A 16,626-nucleotide genomic window follows, 5' to 3' on the forward strand; every position below is an offset into this window, starting at 1 on the left:
GGCACTGCTGGATCTCAAGTCTGCCCCACGGCCACCTCTTGAAAGCATCAAGCCCGACTGCTGTGCCAGCTCCAGGCTTGCCACACTGCCTTCCAGCCTGGCTGGTATGATGCAACGGATGCACTCTATGTAGTTAGTTTGATTTGAGAAGATTAAGTGGCCCTTTCTATATTCCACTTCAGAAAACCATAGCTCTTTCCTTGAATAGAATGGTGGGCAGGAACCAGGAAGTCTCTGACTTAAAATGTTTTCCCCAGCTTAAATTCACTACGTGACCATGGGGAAGCTTCCCACTCTCTCTCATAAAGTGGTATAGATATTAACTCTTCAAATCAGAATATTCACTTCTCAACTGCAATATGGGGACGCTAATTTTGGCCTACTTTTCAGGTTTACTGTATTACTGAGAGAGCCTTTGTAAAATGTGATCAATTGTTACATGCTATCATCTTTTCCAGAGTGAGGCTGTAGGTTCTATAATCACTCACTAGAGCCCCAAAACAGAGTGATGTTTCTCCGGAAGGGGGTGGAGGATCTGCTGCTCTTGGCTGGCCTTAAAAAACACACCATTGTGTTATCATTCAAAGAAATCAATTTAGAGGCACACCATGGTTTTCTATCTGTATAATTATTAATGCTTTTGAGAATCAAATGTTTGTTTTCACGTATATTTGGATATATTTCAGTCACTATTGGCATTTAAATTCAAACATTTTTAGAGCTGTATGTGAGATTTATTTCCTTTGATACAAAGTGTTGTCTAGAACGGTGAAGCCATTAGACACGAGTTTTTTCTCCCCACCTCACAAGCTGGAGCACAGTCAAGAAGAGTATTATAAATGCGAATTTCTTCCTTTCGGGGATTTTTTCTTGTTCTTTCATTCAGTCATCTTTCCCCACAATCTACTTCAGTGTTTCAGAGATAGCTGAACGAAACGCCCTTTCTTCTGGACCAGGTGTTATTATGGCTGATGTTATATTTAAGTACCATCAGCCATTTATAATTTCCGCAAACTAAGCTCCTTTCCCCGCTGCCCGGCTCCTTTCCTGCTACTCCCCATATTAAGAAGACCGCTTCCATTCCTTCACCCCGTTTCACTCGCATTCCTGAGGTACAGGGTTCTCTGCGGGGATTTAAATTCCACCCGGAAGTCATGTCCTTAGCGCGAAGAACGACGGGAAGCGTAGTTCCCCGCTCCCCTCCTGCGCCCTTGCCTCAAACGCCGGGAGGTGACCCTGAGAGAACCACAACTCCCCTGAACCTTTGCGGCGGGCGCCACCCCCGTGCCGCGCAGGCGCGTCGGCGAGGGATGGTTTTTTGAATCAGCGGCGTTGTTATTGACGCCATATTGCTGGTGTGGAAGAGTCACAGAGGCGCACGGCAGCTCCCGCCGCGGCTATCTCTCGTCATCGGCGGCCTCAGGCCGGGTAGCCTCCCGTCGTGCCGCTCCCACCGGCCTAGACACCCTCCCGGATTCGGCCCGGGGAGGATTTTCCGCGGGCGGAGCCGACGAGTCCAGCCGAGCCGGGCCGAGAGCTCCGGGCCGCTCCCTGGAGACGCAGGCGGAGCCGGCGGCCGGCAGGCAGCAGAAAAGCCCAGGAGGCGCGTAGCAGTGGCGACCCCGAGCCTGACGCGGCGAGGCAGCGCCTGAAGCGCCTCCTCCGCCCCCTCCTCCTCCGTTCCCTCCTTCCCCCCCGGTCTCGTCAGCTCCTTCCGGCCCCGCTCTCTCTCTCTCTCGGTGGCGAAGGCCCAGCCGGCTCCGCTCCCTCAGCCTCTTGGTCCTCGTCTTCCTCCACCTCCGCCATGGCCTGCGGCGCCACCCTAAAAAGGACTCTGGATTTCGACCCGCTCCTGAGCCCGGCCTCGCCGAAGCGGCGGCGCTGCGCCCCTTTGTCCGCTTCGGCGGCCGCCGCCTCCTCTTCCTCCGCGGCCTCCTTCGCCTCGTCCCCGCAGAAATACCTGCGCATGGAGCCTTCGCCCTTCGGGGAAGTGTCCACTCGCCTCACCACAGGTAAGCGGGGCCTCGAGGGGCGCCTAGGGCGGGGCACGGCGGGGGGGGGGGAGAGAGAGAGAGACTCTAGGATAAGGGGCGAAGGCCGCCTCCGTCGCCTCCCCCCTTTCTCGGCTTGCTTTTCATGAGTCCGCTTGGCTTCTCCCCCGTCGCCCCGCTTTCTCTTCCCAGCCACCTCCCTTCTCTGCCCCCCCTTTCTTCTCCCCCCCCCCACCTCCTTTGGCTTCGCTTTCGCCGCGGAGTCGGCACAATGGAAATGGCCGCTCTCGCCGCGGTGGGGGCGGGGAAGTGGCAGCGATACGGGAGAGGCCGCAGAAAGGGGGTTGATAATGGGGCTGAGCCGGTGTAATGGGCGAAGAGGGGCGGGGAGACTCAGCCCCGCCGGGCTGCGTCTGGGAAAGGGGAATTTCTCTATTCAGCACCGCACCTTCCTCCCCCCCCTTGGGGGGGGGAGAGGGCTGCTTGGCTCCTTGTCGTTTGACGGGGGTAATTGTATGTGTGCGGAGAGAAAGAGGAACCGAGAAATTATATCGCGAGGGAGGCGGGATCTTGGCCGGGAGAAATGTGTCTCTGTCTCTTTCTCCGTCTCTCTGCCCTTCTTTCTCTCCTCCCCGGTGCAGGCGATCGATTTGTTGCAGCCATTAAACTCTTGGGCGTATGTTGCCTGAGCCGAGGCGGCCGTGCCTCCGCCTTCCCGTTCAAACACCGGGGGAGGGCAGGGAGAGGGACGGAGCGGGGGCTGTCATCAATCACCCCAAGGTGGACTGCTTGGGCGAAGGCAGGGGCCGGTTCCACGATAAGAATTGCATTTCTCTCCCCCACCCCACCCCCTTCCAGTATTGAGCCGGGTATTGTTCACGTCTCCGCGGGGGCTCAAATCAATAAAGGCGTTCTTGTAAGAAGAAGCTGTAATAAGGCAGTGGCTGTTGAACATCTCTTAGTAAGGATGAGAATGCATTTCAGTGTCACTTCACCAGAAATGTTAAAGTGATAACCTGTCTCTTCTTCCTCCTGCACCCCAAGGCCTAATGAATAAATTGCAGGATCAGGTTTCATTGAATTACACCTCTGAAGGTATTTACATGGTTGGCCCAGAGTGTGGATTCCACTAACTGGATCTATTCGAAATCTTATTCCATATATAGAGTTCATCCTCCCCCAATCATTTTGTCTTCTTCACCCCCTCCCCCAGTTCTCAAGTAATTAATGAATGTAGGGACCATTATCTTCAGTTTATTTTGCATATATGGATGTGGCATTTGGGTCTGAAGATTATCTGAGATAGCAGGCATAGTAATTTGCTGGTTTTTATTAAGCTTTCATTTCCCAAGAGCTTGTGTTTTCATATAGTAAGAAGTGGATCTGTGTAAGCCACATTAATTACAGAATGCTTGCTGTCACATGAAAATATGAATATTTAAATTAGCCCTTAAATCTTGCATCTTGGTATGTCTACAATAACTTGCCTCAAATTATGTTGGTCTTCCCATTGTATAGATAATCTCACTGGTGAGAGCTGATATGCTGAAATGTCTGGGACCATAGCCATCTCCTGTTAAACCCTGGTGGACTACATTTGATTTGAATAGGGTTAACAAAGTGTGGTAGTTAAATTAACACCTTTCTCATTAGTAAATTATGTTAGTGGAGCATGTATTCAGGATTGCAGTTTAGTTTGAATCATAAAGTAGCTAAACATTGCTAAATGTGTAAGCAGGAACCAAGGTTGTGTTAGTTAAATGCTACATTTATGATTGGTGACTTCACTGGAAGTAGAAGTATCCATGCAATTAATATTTAATGTAAATGTGGGTTTAAAATTGATTTAGTGATGTGAACAGCTGGGCATGTCAAGGAGCTGCAGTTTGAAGGCATTAGTGGTTAGGAGCACAAACCTCTTGAAAATTGCAGTGCCGCTGAGAAACCCAGGAAAAAATATAAAACTAGGTATTTAAACACTTAGATGATCTTCCTTAGATGCTAATTGAGACTAAAGACCAATAATTCCACATAGAGGTCTGTCTCAAAATTATTTGGAGATTTGTCATTCAGAGCTATTTAGCTTTAAGAGGTATTTAGCTTTAAATCATCACAATGTGGGGCTTCTGTGTAAATTCTTATGACTTTGTTCAAATTGTCCAATAATAACTTGGGGATGAAATAACCTAGATTTGTAATGTCTTACTCCACAAGAAATACAATGCTTTGTGAAATTTATTTATTGTATGTTTCCGGTCTCAGAAACAGGCATGTGTTTAATCTAACTAGTCTGTAAATTAAAGCATGACAATAAGGGCCTCAAGATATGTGCCTGTTTTTCCATGCAAGAGGATGAATTAAATTGTCTATTGATGAGTTACAGTAATTTAGCAAACCTTAGGTTATACTAATTTAGCAAAAGATTTAAAAGATCAGGTAGCACAACAAATATTCATATGTGTACAGTTCAAGAACATTGAACTGTTAAGTCAGTTAAGTAGACTTTCTTACATAGGTGTGATGTAAGGATTGGTTGCAATGCTGTCATAATAGGATGTGGGTTTGGTTATTAAGCATTGATAAGGGTACTAAATACCTTTACATTCAGGAGACACCCTGAATGACTTTCGTGTTCTGCAATGTTAGTTGTTGCTTGTTCTGTTAAGGGCAACAAAGTTTCATGGAATAGAGCTATTTTATACAAAGCACAGGTACCACATGTGTGTTGCCATCAGTAGTGGCAGTACTCAGTGATGTGGGTTTTATTGGTAATTTTTTTGTTGCCCTAATTGATTGAAAGCTGACTTTGTGTGTTTATTTGACTTAAGCTTTTAAAAATATTATTTTAGATCTTTTCTACCCTGCCTTTGGGCTCCCAAGGAGGCATCTAGATCAGAAACATGACAACAAAAATACAGTATTTTAATTAAATAAGTTCAAACTGCAGCATGAAAGGGCATCTAACAACTAGGGCAGTCTAAATACATCACTCAACAGGAAGGCTTGTTAGAACAGATTGAAATCATTACTGCTCTCCTAAAACTCAAACATCAACCTCTTTTAGAGGGGCTTTCCATTATCTGAGTGCTGCCACCAAGAAGGCTCGCACACTTGTCCCCAGCAAGTGCACTCCCAGAGTTAGTGGAACATAGTGCAGGTAGATTTATAAGACAAAATCTAGAAGTAGAGATGGGGTGGCAGAAAGATAATGAAGTGCTAACTCCGTATCACCAGCAGTGGCCTCCATGGTTGGCTTTTCCCATGGGTCAGTGGCCCTTAATACGAAAAGGGTTTTCCACCCCTGGCTTACTTGGAAATTATTTTTACTTCAATTCTGGCATGATAGCTGAATGACATATAATTCCTTTGCATTATTTATATTTTAATAAATGAAATGAAAGCATTGTAAAGTATTAAGTTTCAGCGTGCATGAATAATTATGCACATAAAATATTTTGTCTAGGAATAGCCACATGAAAAAGTTAATTACAACTTGGATTTTAGATTTAAACTGGTATATCCATTCTAGTTGGCAGATTTGAATTTGTATTGTATTCATTAGTTATGTTACTAACTAATTCTATGAATACATTCTTAAAGTGGAGTTTTTGAAAAATGTAACAATAGGTTTTTCATGTATAAAAATGTTACAACACCACACCATCAGCTGCATTGGACTGAGGTCGAGTTGCTGCATTAGCCTAGCAAGAGAGGTTGGGTCCTTACATCAGTTTGTCATCTTCTGCTTATTTCTCAGAGTTGCTGTGTCAGCATATTAGCTCATGCATCAGACTGTAGTCTGAGTAATCTAATTGGCTATAGGAATTGGTTTGTTAAAAGCAGTTCAATGTACAGCATTTCAGGTCTCAATTTCCCCCTGAATTTAGGAGGTTGGATCTTGAGAAGAACAGTGGACTGGTGCAATGGGGTGTTCTGTCTCTCCCCTCCCCCCTCTCCCCATTCTTACCCCTTGCACACACCCAACCAAGCTGTTCCTGAGGGTTTACAGAGCCTCTTAGAATGGCTTGGAATGGGGCATATAGGCTTGTAACAGGATGAGGAAACAGAAGAATTACTGGGGTACATTGCACAAGCAGAAATACCTTTCTGTTCACACAAGGCATGTTTGGATCTATGCCAATGTAAACATTGATTTGGGCCAATCTAGCTTAATTAAGGAAGAAAATCTAGCTTTGCCAATCTAGCTTAATTAAGGAAGAAAATCTAGCTTTGGAGTTGGTGGGTGTGTCACTAAAAAAATGAGCCACCAGCTGTTTTGAATAGGTAAATAAGTGCTTTATTGGTAGGAGAGGAGAAGGGAAACATTCAGAGTAAATATTGTATCAAAGAGTTCTAAACATTGTTTGGACAGCTGCTGTGTTGCTGAATTCATGCTGAATTGGCCTTTTCTCTATGATTTTTCTACTTGTACATGTCTGAAAGAAATTGCATATCTTAAAACCTGTATGACAAAGATGTAATTTTGGTGTGCAGTGTATTTACTTGGAGCAATCATGGTGGGAAAAGTACTTTTTATCTTGGGGAGCTATAGAGCTTTTTCCCATCTGGGAATTTCTAGCTATGTTTTCGTTAAATGATCTGTTTGTACATCTAGGTTTAATACCAATGCAGACACCTGTAGCATTCCTGTTCATAGACTTTAGTATAAAATCCAAATAACTAAAGAAGTATAAGATCACTTGCCATAGTAGCATCTTGATACTAAACTTCTGTCTGGGCTTTTATCAGTAGAGATTAATGTTAAGGAATCACATGCCTGCTCCTTCAATCTTCTACATTTGAGTGGCAAACCTGTGGCCCTCCAACTGTTCCATCATCCCCAGCCAGCATAGCCAGTGGTCGGTGTGATGGGATTTGTAGCTCAACAACATTTGGAGGGCCATAGATTCCTTAGCTCTATATAGACACTTACCTGGGACTTGCCACACTTTGATTGAAGTCCGGTAAGTCTTGTCTGTCGAGAGGTCCTAAGATTGCATCTCCATAGAAAAAAAAGTCAGTCATACAGTCTAAAGAAGTTACAGCCCAGACACAAATTTGTCCCCTTAATGAAAACTAAGTGAATAGATGCTTAAAACAATGCTATTGCAATTTTTTTTTAAATAGTTGGGTCATCTGGTATGTAGTTTCTGACTTTGATCAATGCTAATACTCTGCCTCTTAAGGTGGTTCACATGTAAGTGCAGGGGTCAGCAAACCTTTTCAGCAGGTCTCTCAGACCTTGTGTATTTTTTTTGGGGGGGGGGGATGAACGAATTCCTATGCCCCACAAATAACCCAGAGATGCATTTTAAATAAAAGCACACATTCTACTCATGTAAAAACACGCTGATTCCTGGACCACCTGCAGACCGGATTTAGAAGGTGATTGGGCTGGTTCCGACCCCCGGGCTTAGTTTGCCTACCCATGTGCCTATCCATCACTTGATGACCTGCTTGCCTGACAGAGCCATCCTAGACTGAGCAACACACTTGCCCAGTCATCTTGAACACATACTTCCTTAATGTTTATACATTTAGATGCTACTCACGAAGCCTTTGGTGTACATATGGGCATTTGGGAGAGTACATTTGGGGCATTTATCCAATGCTAACCATAATATTTTTTTGAGCAAATTAAAATATGACTTCATATGATATGATCCATGCTTATCCTGCGGTGTCCTTTTTGAACTGTCCTACATTTCAAACCACAAATACGAAGATGGCAGAGCTGCTACAGTTGATGTGCTGGTATAATGTTATTCCTAAATTACAGGAAGAGGTAACACTAGTGAGAACTTGAAGCATGTGGATATATCAGTGGCAGCTTTCAGTAGCTGTAACATTCCAAACATTTTAAATATCTTTAATATCTCAGTGTACTAGCAAACCACGAAAACTATTTTTAGTACTTTTTTGGTCTTTTCTGTTTTTCCTCTTTCTCTGCTTAAAAGAAGAAAAAATATCACTAACCCAAAAAGGAATTTTTTTGGTTTATGTTGCTAGTGTGATCAACTTGAGTTTGAGCCCACCAGTTAAAAAGGTTTTGCTACCATGTATCCAGTCCGTATTCTGTGGAATGCCCTTAGTGTAATAGAAGTAACAATTATTGTTGCATCATCTTCTATTGTTTAACAGAGGTTATTGAGTCAGAGTGGAAATATGAATATAATCCACATTATTCTTTTGGGAGATTAGGGGTGGAATCCAATGTGTGAGTGGACTTCCACTTGCACAATTGGGCTTTAGCTTCATCTGCTGCCCCCAGCACTCCCCCAACTCCCCTGAGCAGATTTTGAGGGCATGCGGAGAACTGCAGGGGGAGGAAAGGAAAGTGAAGTCTTGTTGCGCAAGCAGAAATCCATTTGGCTTGCACATGGACAGTTTTGGATTAAACCTTAGGATTTACTGCTTTTAGCAGAATCTTTGGTTGGGGATTTCCCAGTTCTGCTTGTTTTTGGGGGTTGGGGTGGATTTTTTACTTCCTCCTCACCCTCTGGACTATTCTGTTCATATTCCTGTATAATGGACAATAGACTTCTGTCTGTTTTTATTGGATCAACACAATTTGAAGTGGCAAGACATTTAAGAACTTAAAGGAAGATGGAAAACTGTAATTTGCAATATTTCTTTCAACATAAAGTTGGTCACCTGAACCTTAATCCAACAAGGGCTGATCTGGATGCTCTGGATTGCTGCTCCACTGAATGTGTGTGTGTGGAGACTGCTCCCTACACCCAGGACTCTCATCAGCACATAGTTTTCATTCCAGCACAGGTCTTTGAATGCACTGTCTACCTGCTGCTCCGTTTGTGGATAATTTCTTTTTTCTTTGGGGCTCAGATCAGTGGCAGGTGGAGCCTCTGGATCATGGCTGTTGATATGAATATTTTTTTCCCTTTCTTGGCAGTACCTTGTTTAAAGTGACTAGCTTTTGAACTCCAGGTTTGTCAAACCCAGCAGTGGTGGTAAATCTAAACTCAAAGATAATCATAATGGTTGTTCTCAGCATTTGAATGTAAATACTGTACTTTATAATTCCTTGACACTCAAATCCAATCTAAGATTTTTGGCAGTCCTGATTATTTGTCTTTAGATTTATTTGTGGCTAGTTTGTGGTTGGTGAAGACAAAGCTTGACTACAAGCCATTGTTTGGACAACATGGTCAGGCAAACCTTGGTGTAGCTCAGCATGGTGGCAAAAAATAATAATGGAAAAACAAAGTTTTTGCAAGTTGGTGGGAGCCTGCAGGTTCCCACTAAGCTATAGTTTGGGGTAGTAGATGTGAACTAGACTCTGAGCTTCATGGCTCGGTGGGGGGTTATAAGACCTGGTCTCCTAGGTCTTACTCCCAACATTCTTATCTACTACACTACCTTGGCTGACAGTGACAATACCTTGGGTATTTTGGGCCTTGTGTCAGGAATACTACCATGAAATTGAAACTATGCTTACAGTATGACAAGAAACTAAGTATGGAAATAGCTAACAATTTAAAAATTTGATTTAAATATTATTTAAACAACATTAGCTTTAAATACAACATTGAAAATGAATATGCTTCTTTAATGATGATAGTTTCCTATATGAGAAGCATAATCCAAAGAAAGAAATAATGTACTATTGGTTGTTGAAAAGGACTAGACTACTGGGACCAGCATTCCACAGCCTCCTTTGGTTTCTGCCTCCAAGGCATGATTCAGGGATGCTTGTTAGCTGTTCTTTAGATGACACCTTCTTTTATATCCTGTCTCCTGGGGTAAAATCCTAAAAAACTCAACAACTTCAATCCTAAAAAGGTCTGGTTGGCCCTCACGCATGCTCATTTCGTCAAATCCGGCCTGCTTTGGGGGAAAAATGAGCACCCCTGGATTGGACTAATGCAGCCTCTTGATATTTTCTGTGTAGTGTCCCAAAAAGTGAAAATATACAGTTTTAAGTTTCACTTCTTCTACATACAGGTATTATCTGACATTTTTCAAAAGCAATATATGGATTTATTTATTTTTTTAATGGGAACAAATACTGAATGCAAAAGGGGGGGGATAGTTTTCACAGTGTAAGATTAGGCATGGATTCAATCTATTGAAGGTTTAGAAGGAGTTAGGGATTAGATGCTAAATGTAAAAAAAAAAGGACGTTTCTTAATGTGAATGAAACAAGCATTCCATTATTTTATTTTAATTTTTGTCATAACTAGTAGATACTTGATAGCTTGAACTTCTCAAATCCCGCTCTTATCAGGGTTTGGCTAACCCATGTTTCTCCAGATGTTGTTGGCTACAACTCCCATTTCTAACCACTGCCAGGCTGGTGGGTTTGGGAGTCCCAGCCTGTGGTGGGCCACAGGTTAGCCACTCTTGCTGTAGACTGGAATGACTATTCTAATGAATTGTTGAATATTACTTTATTTGATATAAGTTGCTTATTTTAAAGTTATGTTTTATTATCACATTTTTGTATTGGATTAGATTGTTATAAGGTGTACATACTTTGTTTCTTCAGCTTGTAAACAGCCGTGGGTATAGTAAAATAAAAAGGCGGTATACAAATTAGGAGAAATGGATCTGTATTGTACTGTATATCTTAAACTGGTTTGAATCCTGTGCCACTTCACTTATTAGCTGAGGTGTTGAAGATACTGTGCTGTCCTTTCCAAGAGAACAGATTTTGCTACTCTTTCATTGTTGCCTTAGCAAAGTGCCAGGTTTCATCTTACATGGGACTTTATAGCAGATCAGGAAGTTACTGTTACTCTATGATTTTTAGAGTGAAAGTTTTTACAAAAAAGAGATACAGTAATCATTTTTAAAAGTACCATAATGAGACAACCATCTGGGAATGTTTCCAAGGTTGGACATGAGCAAACGCGCCCAAGTAATGGGAGTGACTCTGTATATTTACAGTGGTACCTCGGGTTAAGTACTTAATTCGTTCCGGAGGTCCGTTCTTAACCTGAAACTGTTCTTAACCTGAAGCACCACTTTAGCTAATAGGGCCTCCCGCTGCTGCCATGCCGGCGGAGCACGATTTCTGTTCTCATCCTGAAGCAAAGTTCTTAACCCAAGGTATTATTTCTGGGTTAGCGGAGTCTGTAACCTGAAGCATATGTAACCTGAGGTACCACTGTACTCAGTTGGTATTTGCAAGCTGGCTAGATGAGGCAAAAGAGGCTATATTAACTGCCTTAAAGGAGATGGTAGTAGTATACCCCATGGTGTCTGGCATGCAGAGAATCTGGGCAATCTAGATTGGCTTTTGGTGGCAAGGAGATTATTCTACAGTCTAGTAGGATGAATTCTGGCAGATGTGGGGGCGGGGTGAAATTAAAGGTGGCATGTGCATCTTGGTGTTCTGAGTTTACATGTGGAAGTCTACCTTGCAAGACCTGCAAGCTGAAATTGAAGGGGTGAGGAGAGAGAATCTGCACTCAGATTACTCCTCCCCCGCCAGCAGTGTTGGGGATGCATTTCTGTAGAAGTGCTTGCATGAGACTTAAGAAAGATGCTTCTGTGGATACCCCTCTGCATGGGATAGAAGAGAAAGACACAATCAGTCTCACTACATTTGCCCCACAATGCAAGTGCTGTAGATGGGGCTGATTGCTTTCCCCTTTTGTTTCTTTCTGGTGAAGTGCAGGGAAGAGTGCAGATCTGTAAGGGAGAGCATGCATATTTGCCCACCAGACAGCAGTCTAGAGAATATTATCATACGATCAAGAGAAGCCATAATGGAAAGGGATGGTGCACATTTAAGCCAGTAGTGCATTCAATGTACAGCAGTATTTCAGAAATGATTATAACTAATACAGTGATGTACATTTTTAATGGTAATACTTAGTTAAGTTTAATGAGATAATGTGATGCATAATTATTCAGATCTACTTTGGAAAAGCAGCACAGATTATTTTGCATATGTGGCCCAGTCATAGAGTCAGTATGCAGGAGAGTAGAAACATCACATCTACAAAAATAAGGAGGTACTGACGACATATTCATGGAACTTGTCCTTGATTGTCTAGTGCCTTTAAAGCAGGACTAAATCAGGGAGGTGGAATGAATGTAGCTGCCACCAAATCTATGTCGTGGAACAATGGTTCGCAATTTAACGCTTGTGACCTGTCATTTTTCTCACTATTCTTTTAGGACAAAGTGGAGGTCATAGTAGGCTGGTAGTGGATCCACATTGGGTGGAGTGGAGTGCAACTACTGAGGGAGCTTTGATTCAGTGTTCCTCTCTGCTAACAAAAGGGGTGTGGAGGCAAGTTTTGCTGATTCCCTCCCTTGCATTCCACCTTGCTCCAATCTCCAATCATTTCCTTTTCTGTTAACAGAGACCTCTGCTAGATGTAACCATTTAGGCCCCCTACCTGCTGCTGCTTAGAAATTTGTGTGGGAAAGAACATTGCTGGGGTTTATAATACAAAATTTTATCTTTTGTGGTGCATAAATTTAACTTCTTAAAAAGTGTAATTCATTGAAAATTATTTATATGCTCTTCTAAGATGCGTACTATAGTAAATCAGCACTTCTATAACATACATAGTCAATGTAACATGTTTGGGTTTTGAAATCTTTGCTAGACTAATAAGCAGAAACATAATGAATGTGTTTTCCTTTTTCTAGAGCAAATTCTGTACAATATAAAACAGGAGTACAAACGCATGCAGAAGAGGAGACACCTAGAAAACTTTCAGCAAACAGATCCCTGTTGTTCTACTGATGCACAGTCACAAGCATTTCTCCTTACTGGACCAGCTTTGCCAGGTAAAATTTTTAAAGTAAACTTGCATAACATTTGATAATTTGGATCCTAAGTAAGTTATGCGTGTCACTATGAAAAAATTCTGTGGAAGGAAGGGTTTTATTTGAAGAGGAGATATACTCTGTTAGTATGAACAGTGGAAACAAATAAGAGGATATTCATAAGAAACTTTATCTGCTGTCTTCCAGATAATCATTGAGATAATATACTTTTAAATGGGCTGTTGCCCACCCTTTTTGAAAAGGGTGCCAAAAGTTGAGTATAAAATAAGAGCGACATACTATATACCAGGGACGGGAATCTCATTCAGCCTGAGAGGAGATTTTAACAAAACAGGCCAACATACATGCTGGCAAGCCAGCAGAGATTCCTCTGCCTGACTTTTAAGGGTAACTAGCAAATGGGACATCAAGCCATATTTTATGTTTGCAGACAAATTACCTTGTGGATACTCTGAGATGTTGCCAATACATATTGTTGTAAATAATTGACAGGCACTTAACTTAGACTGCTGTCTTCAAAAGCCATCATACAGAGAAAGTTACACACTTAAATCTATGGAAACATAAAGCACAGTTGACTTCGCTTTGGATTGTGACAGAGGTTGCACTCACTGGTCAAAAATCTGATCCTCAAAACACCTACAAGTGTATTCTATGCACTCATCAGTAATTAGGATCTCTAAAGTATACCTTAATTACCTATGAAAATACTTTTTCATAGGTACTTCATCTGCAGCATCATCGCCACTGAAAAAAGAACAGCCCCTCTTTACTCTCAGACAAGTTGGAATGATATGTGAACGCTTGCTCAAAGAACGTGAAGAGAAAATCCGTGAAGAGTATGAAGAAATTTTGACCACAAAACTTGCAGGTATGACAAAAATAAACAGTGCATGAAACTTGCAGTAATTATACATTAGTCAGTAGTGAGCTGTTACAAATAAATCTCTGTCTTCTGAGTAATAATTGTAGCCGAGTTCTTGTGAGTTGGCTCTATCTGGAGGAGGTAGGGCTGATCCTGTTCCTTTTAATTTCCTGCAAAATATTTCTACTGTAGGGAGGGATTTCTACATGTGGAGGAAGGGATCCTCCACATGTTGCTGGACAACAGCTCTTATCTGTGGCTATGGACTATGCTGGCCAGGACTGGTAGGAGTTTGTGTCCAGCATCTGGTTTGCCCACCCCTGCTGTAGGATGACAGTCACAAAATGATTACTAACCAAGTTGTATTCCTGCACCATGATGCTGAGCAGGAAAAGTAACTTGGCCTGGCTGAGCCACTTGAGTTCTCACATGTTGCGCTAAACATTCCCAACATAAGTGCTTATCACAATTTGCTCTGGGCTTTAGTTCAGGTTAACTGCCTGTGTAGAAAGCTGACTTTTGGATCTGATGATCCTTTGCTTGCTTTTAAATGATAATACTTAGACCTGATAATATGTCACTTTACTGGCAGATGATATCAGGGCATGTGTGCTGGGTGCCACCTGTTTAGTCCACAATATCTGTGCCCACATGTAATGATGAGTTTTTCTAGTTAAAGGGAGGGTGTGAGGCCTTCTCTGACTTCCTTTTATTACATCTAGACAGAGTGCTATAAGGGATAGTAAGTCAGAAGGTGCTTAGGCACAATGCAGAGAGCGCCAACTGACACACAAATAGAGTATAGTGTGCTTAATGTGAAGTACTTCCTTTTTCCTGTACTGGCTGTGTTCTGTAGAGTCTGTTCAAGCGATTGTTACATTTGATTATTCACTTGGAATATTCCTTGCTTATAGAACAGTATGACGCATTTGTGAAGTTCACGCATGACCAGATCATGCGACGATATGGAGAACAGCCTGCAAGTTGTAAGTATTTTGAGCTATCTCCCATGTTGTTGCAGAGAGACCAGCGCCCCATCGCTGAGCATATTGGGAGTGGGGAGCCACAGAAATTGCCTCCACTTCTTAGGCTGGGGGTAGGGGGAATCCTGTGAGCAGAACTCCGCTCACTGGAATCTAGGATCCACACATTGGCTTTCTGTATGCTGAGGCAAGTTGCAGTTTAGTGCTAGAGTTTGATTGTAGAATTTTGTGTGCTGTTCTCCCTGATGCAATTCTTTCTTTCTCTTTTCAGATGTTTCATGAATCATGTTTTCTGCATATGTGGGCAGCCCTGAAACCCTGTTCTATTGTTGCAAGCTGTCCTTTAAAGACTTGCAACAATGCCATATTCCCCCTTCCCCCCTCTGTATACACTGGTTATTTCAAGCTTTTGTCAGTGGCAACCACTCTTATGCAGCAACTGGTTTTGGAGTGCTCCCTGATGTCAGTACCACCTGGATGTGGACCTTTGCTACCTGTTAATACCAGTGGTCTCATTTGCTGTATCATTACAATTTGGCTTATGTTAATAAGTTTGAAAAGTAAAAGGATTAAAGCTGGTGTACTAGAACTCTGCCCTTCACTGGTTGTGTAAATAAAAGTGTAGAATGACACTTCTGACTGAAGTTAGTGTGGTTTTCATAACTGTGCACTGCAAAGCTATATTCACAGTTAAATTAGAATGTAATTCCTGGACAAATTTAAAGCAAATAGCCCACAGTACTGCCTGTGAAATAGTGAAGGAGGGCATTTCTGTATTCCATGACTTTTTGGGGGGTTAAGAATGGGTTTATATAATTTCTCATTTTTGTAGGTTTTATTTATTCTATCAGTCTTTAACAAATGTTTATTGCTGCAATTTTTCAGTGTATCATTGTTTTACTGCCCTTGTAGTACTGGAATTTAGTTGAAAGAATAAACATTTACTTCTAACCTGTGTGTTTGAATATATAGGTGGCATTTTGTCACCATTTGGATAAAATAAGTGAAACTTTGAGCAGCTGTTAGCTGATAGCTCAGGAAGAAAAAGTGACCATACCAGAGGTCAAGAAAGCTTCCTTTTTATAGTCAGTTGGCCTGCTGGCGACTGAGGCAGACTTTCAGAAGCTGTTAGCTTTGGGGATGACTCACTGAACCTCAGAAATCTGAGATGAGCCAAGGTTCCTTTCTATAAGGACTTTAGAAGAACCTGCCTTCATCTTTTTGGAAGGTTTCCCTGTCTGAAAAACTACTCACAAGTACGTAGAAAGCACTGCCAAGAGGAACATATTCCCCCTTTAGAAGGTCTGCTATTCCTGTTTGTATCAATGGACCCTGACCATTAGGTCCAGTTGTGGCCGACTCTGGGGTTGTGGCGCTCATCTCGCTTTATTGGCCGAGGGAGCCGGCGTACAGCTTCCAGGTCATGTGGCCAGCATGACTAAGCCACTTCGGGTGAACCAGAGCAGCGCACAGAAACGCCGTTTACCTTCCCACTGTAGGTCACCCTGTCACAGGGATTCGAACCGCCGACCTTCTGATCGGCAAGTCCTAGGCTCTGTGGTTTAACCCACAGCGCCACTCACATCCCTTAGTTTGTATCAATACTTGTATCTTAATTTTTTAAAAGCATATTCATAGCCACTGTGGGGGATTGATTAGCTCTGAACTAATATTTCAAGACAAATCAGTGTGATTTGAAGGTTTTTCATATTTTTGAGTCAAACTGCCATTAATACAGTGTTTCAGTGCCATTAGGAACTCTCAAGATTCCATATGGCTCTGTAGAGTCAGAAGGAGTGATCATACTTGCAAAAGATGTCCAGTTCTGGCATAAAATGAAAGTTAGACCATACTTTAAAGCTGTGCTGCACAAAACTACTGCATGCATCTGCCTACAATTTACAAAGCTTAATTCGCTATGAATGAGCTGCTGTATCTGCAGATTTCAGGCACTTCTGTGAAAACATCTGGTGCACACTCCTAATAGCTACCACACGTAAATAGCTTTTAAACTTTT

General features: G+C 42.4%; 1 protein-coding gene across 1 annotated transcript; it reads left to right on the plus strand.

Moving 5' to 3' along the window:
• Window positions 1-1,312: 1,312 nt before the first annotated feature.
• Window positions 1,313-15,560, plus strand: AKIRIN2 (akirin 2). The gene is made up of 5 exons (XM_081905590.1): window positions 1,313-2,012; window positions 12,621-12,761; window positions 13,483-13,632; window positions 14,541-14,612; window positions 14,881-15,560. Exons 1-5 carry the CDS (start codon window positions 1,805-1,807, stop codon window positions 14,889-14,891), a joined length of 582 nt encoding a protein of 193 aa, XP_081761716.1. The 5' UTR covers window positions 1,313-1,804; the 3' UTR covers window positions 14,892-15,560.
• Window positions 15,561-16,626: the final 1,066 nt, after the last annotated feature.

This window comes from Podarcis melisellensis (assembly GCF_964234715.1).
Source record: "Podarcis melisellensis genome assembly, chromosome: 3".
In the NCBI taxonomy this organism is placed as follows: domain Eukaryota; kingdom Metazoa; phylum Chordata; class Lepidosauria; order Squamata; family Lacertidae; genus Podarcis; species Podarcis melisellensis.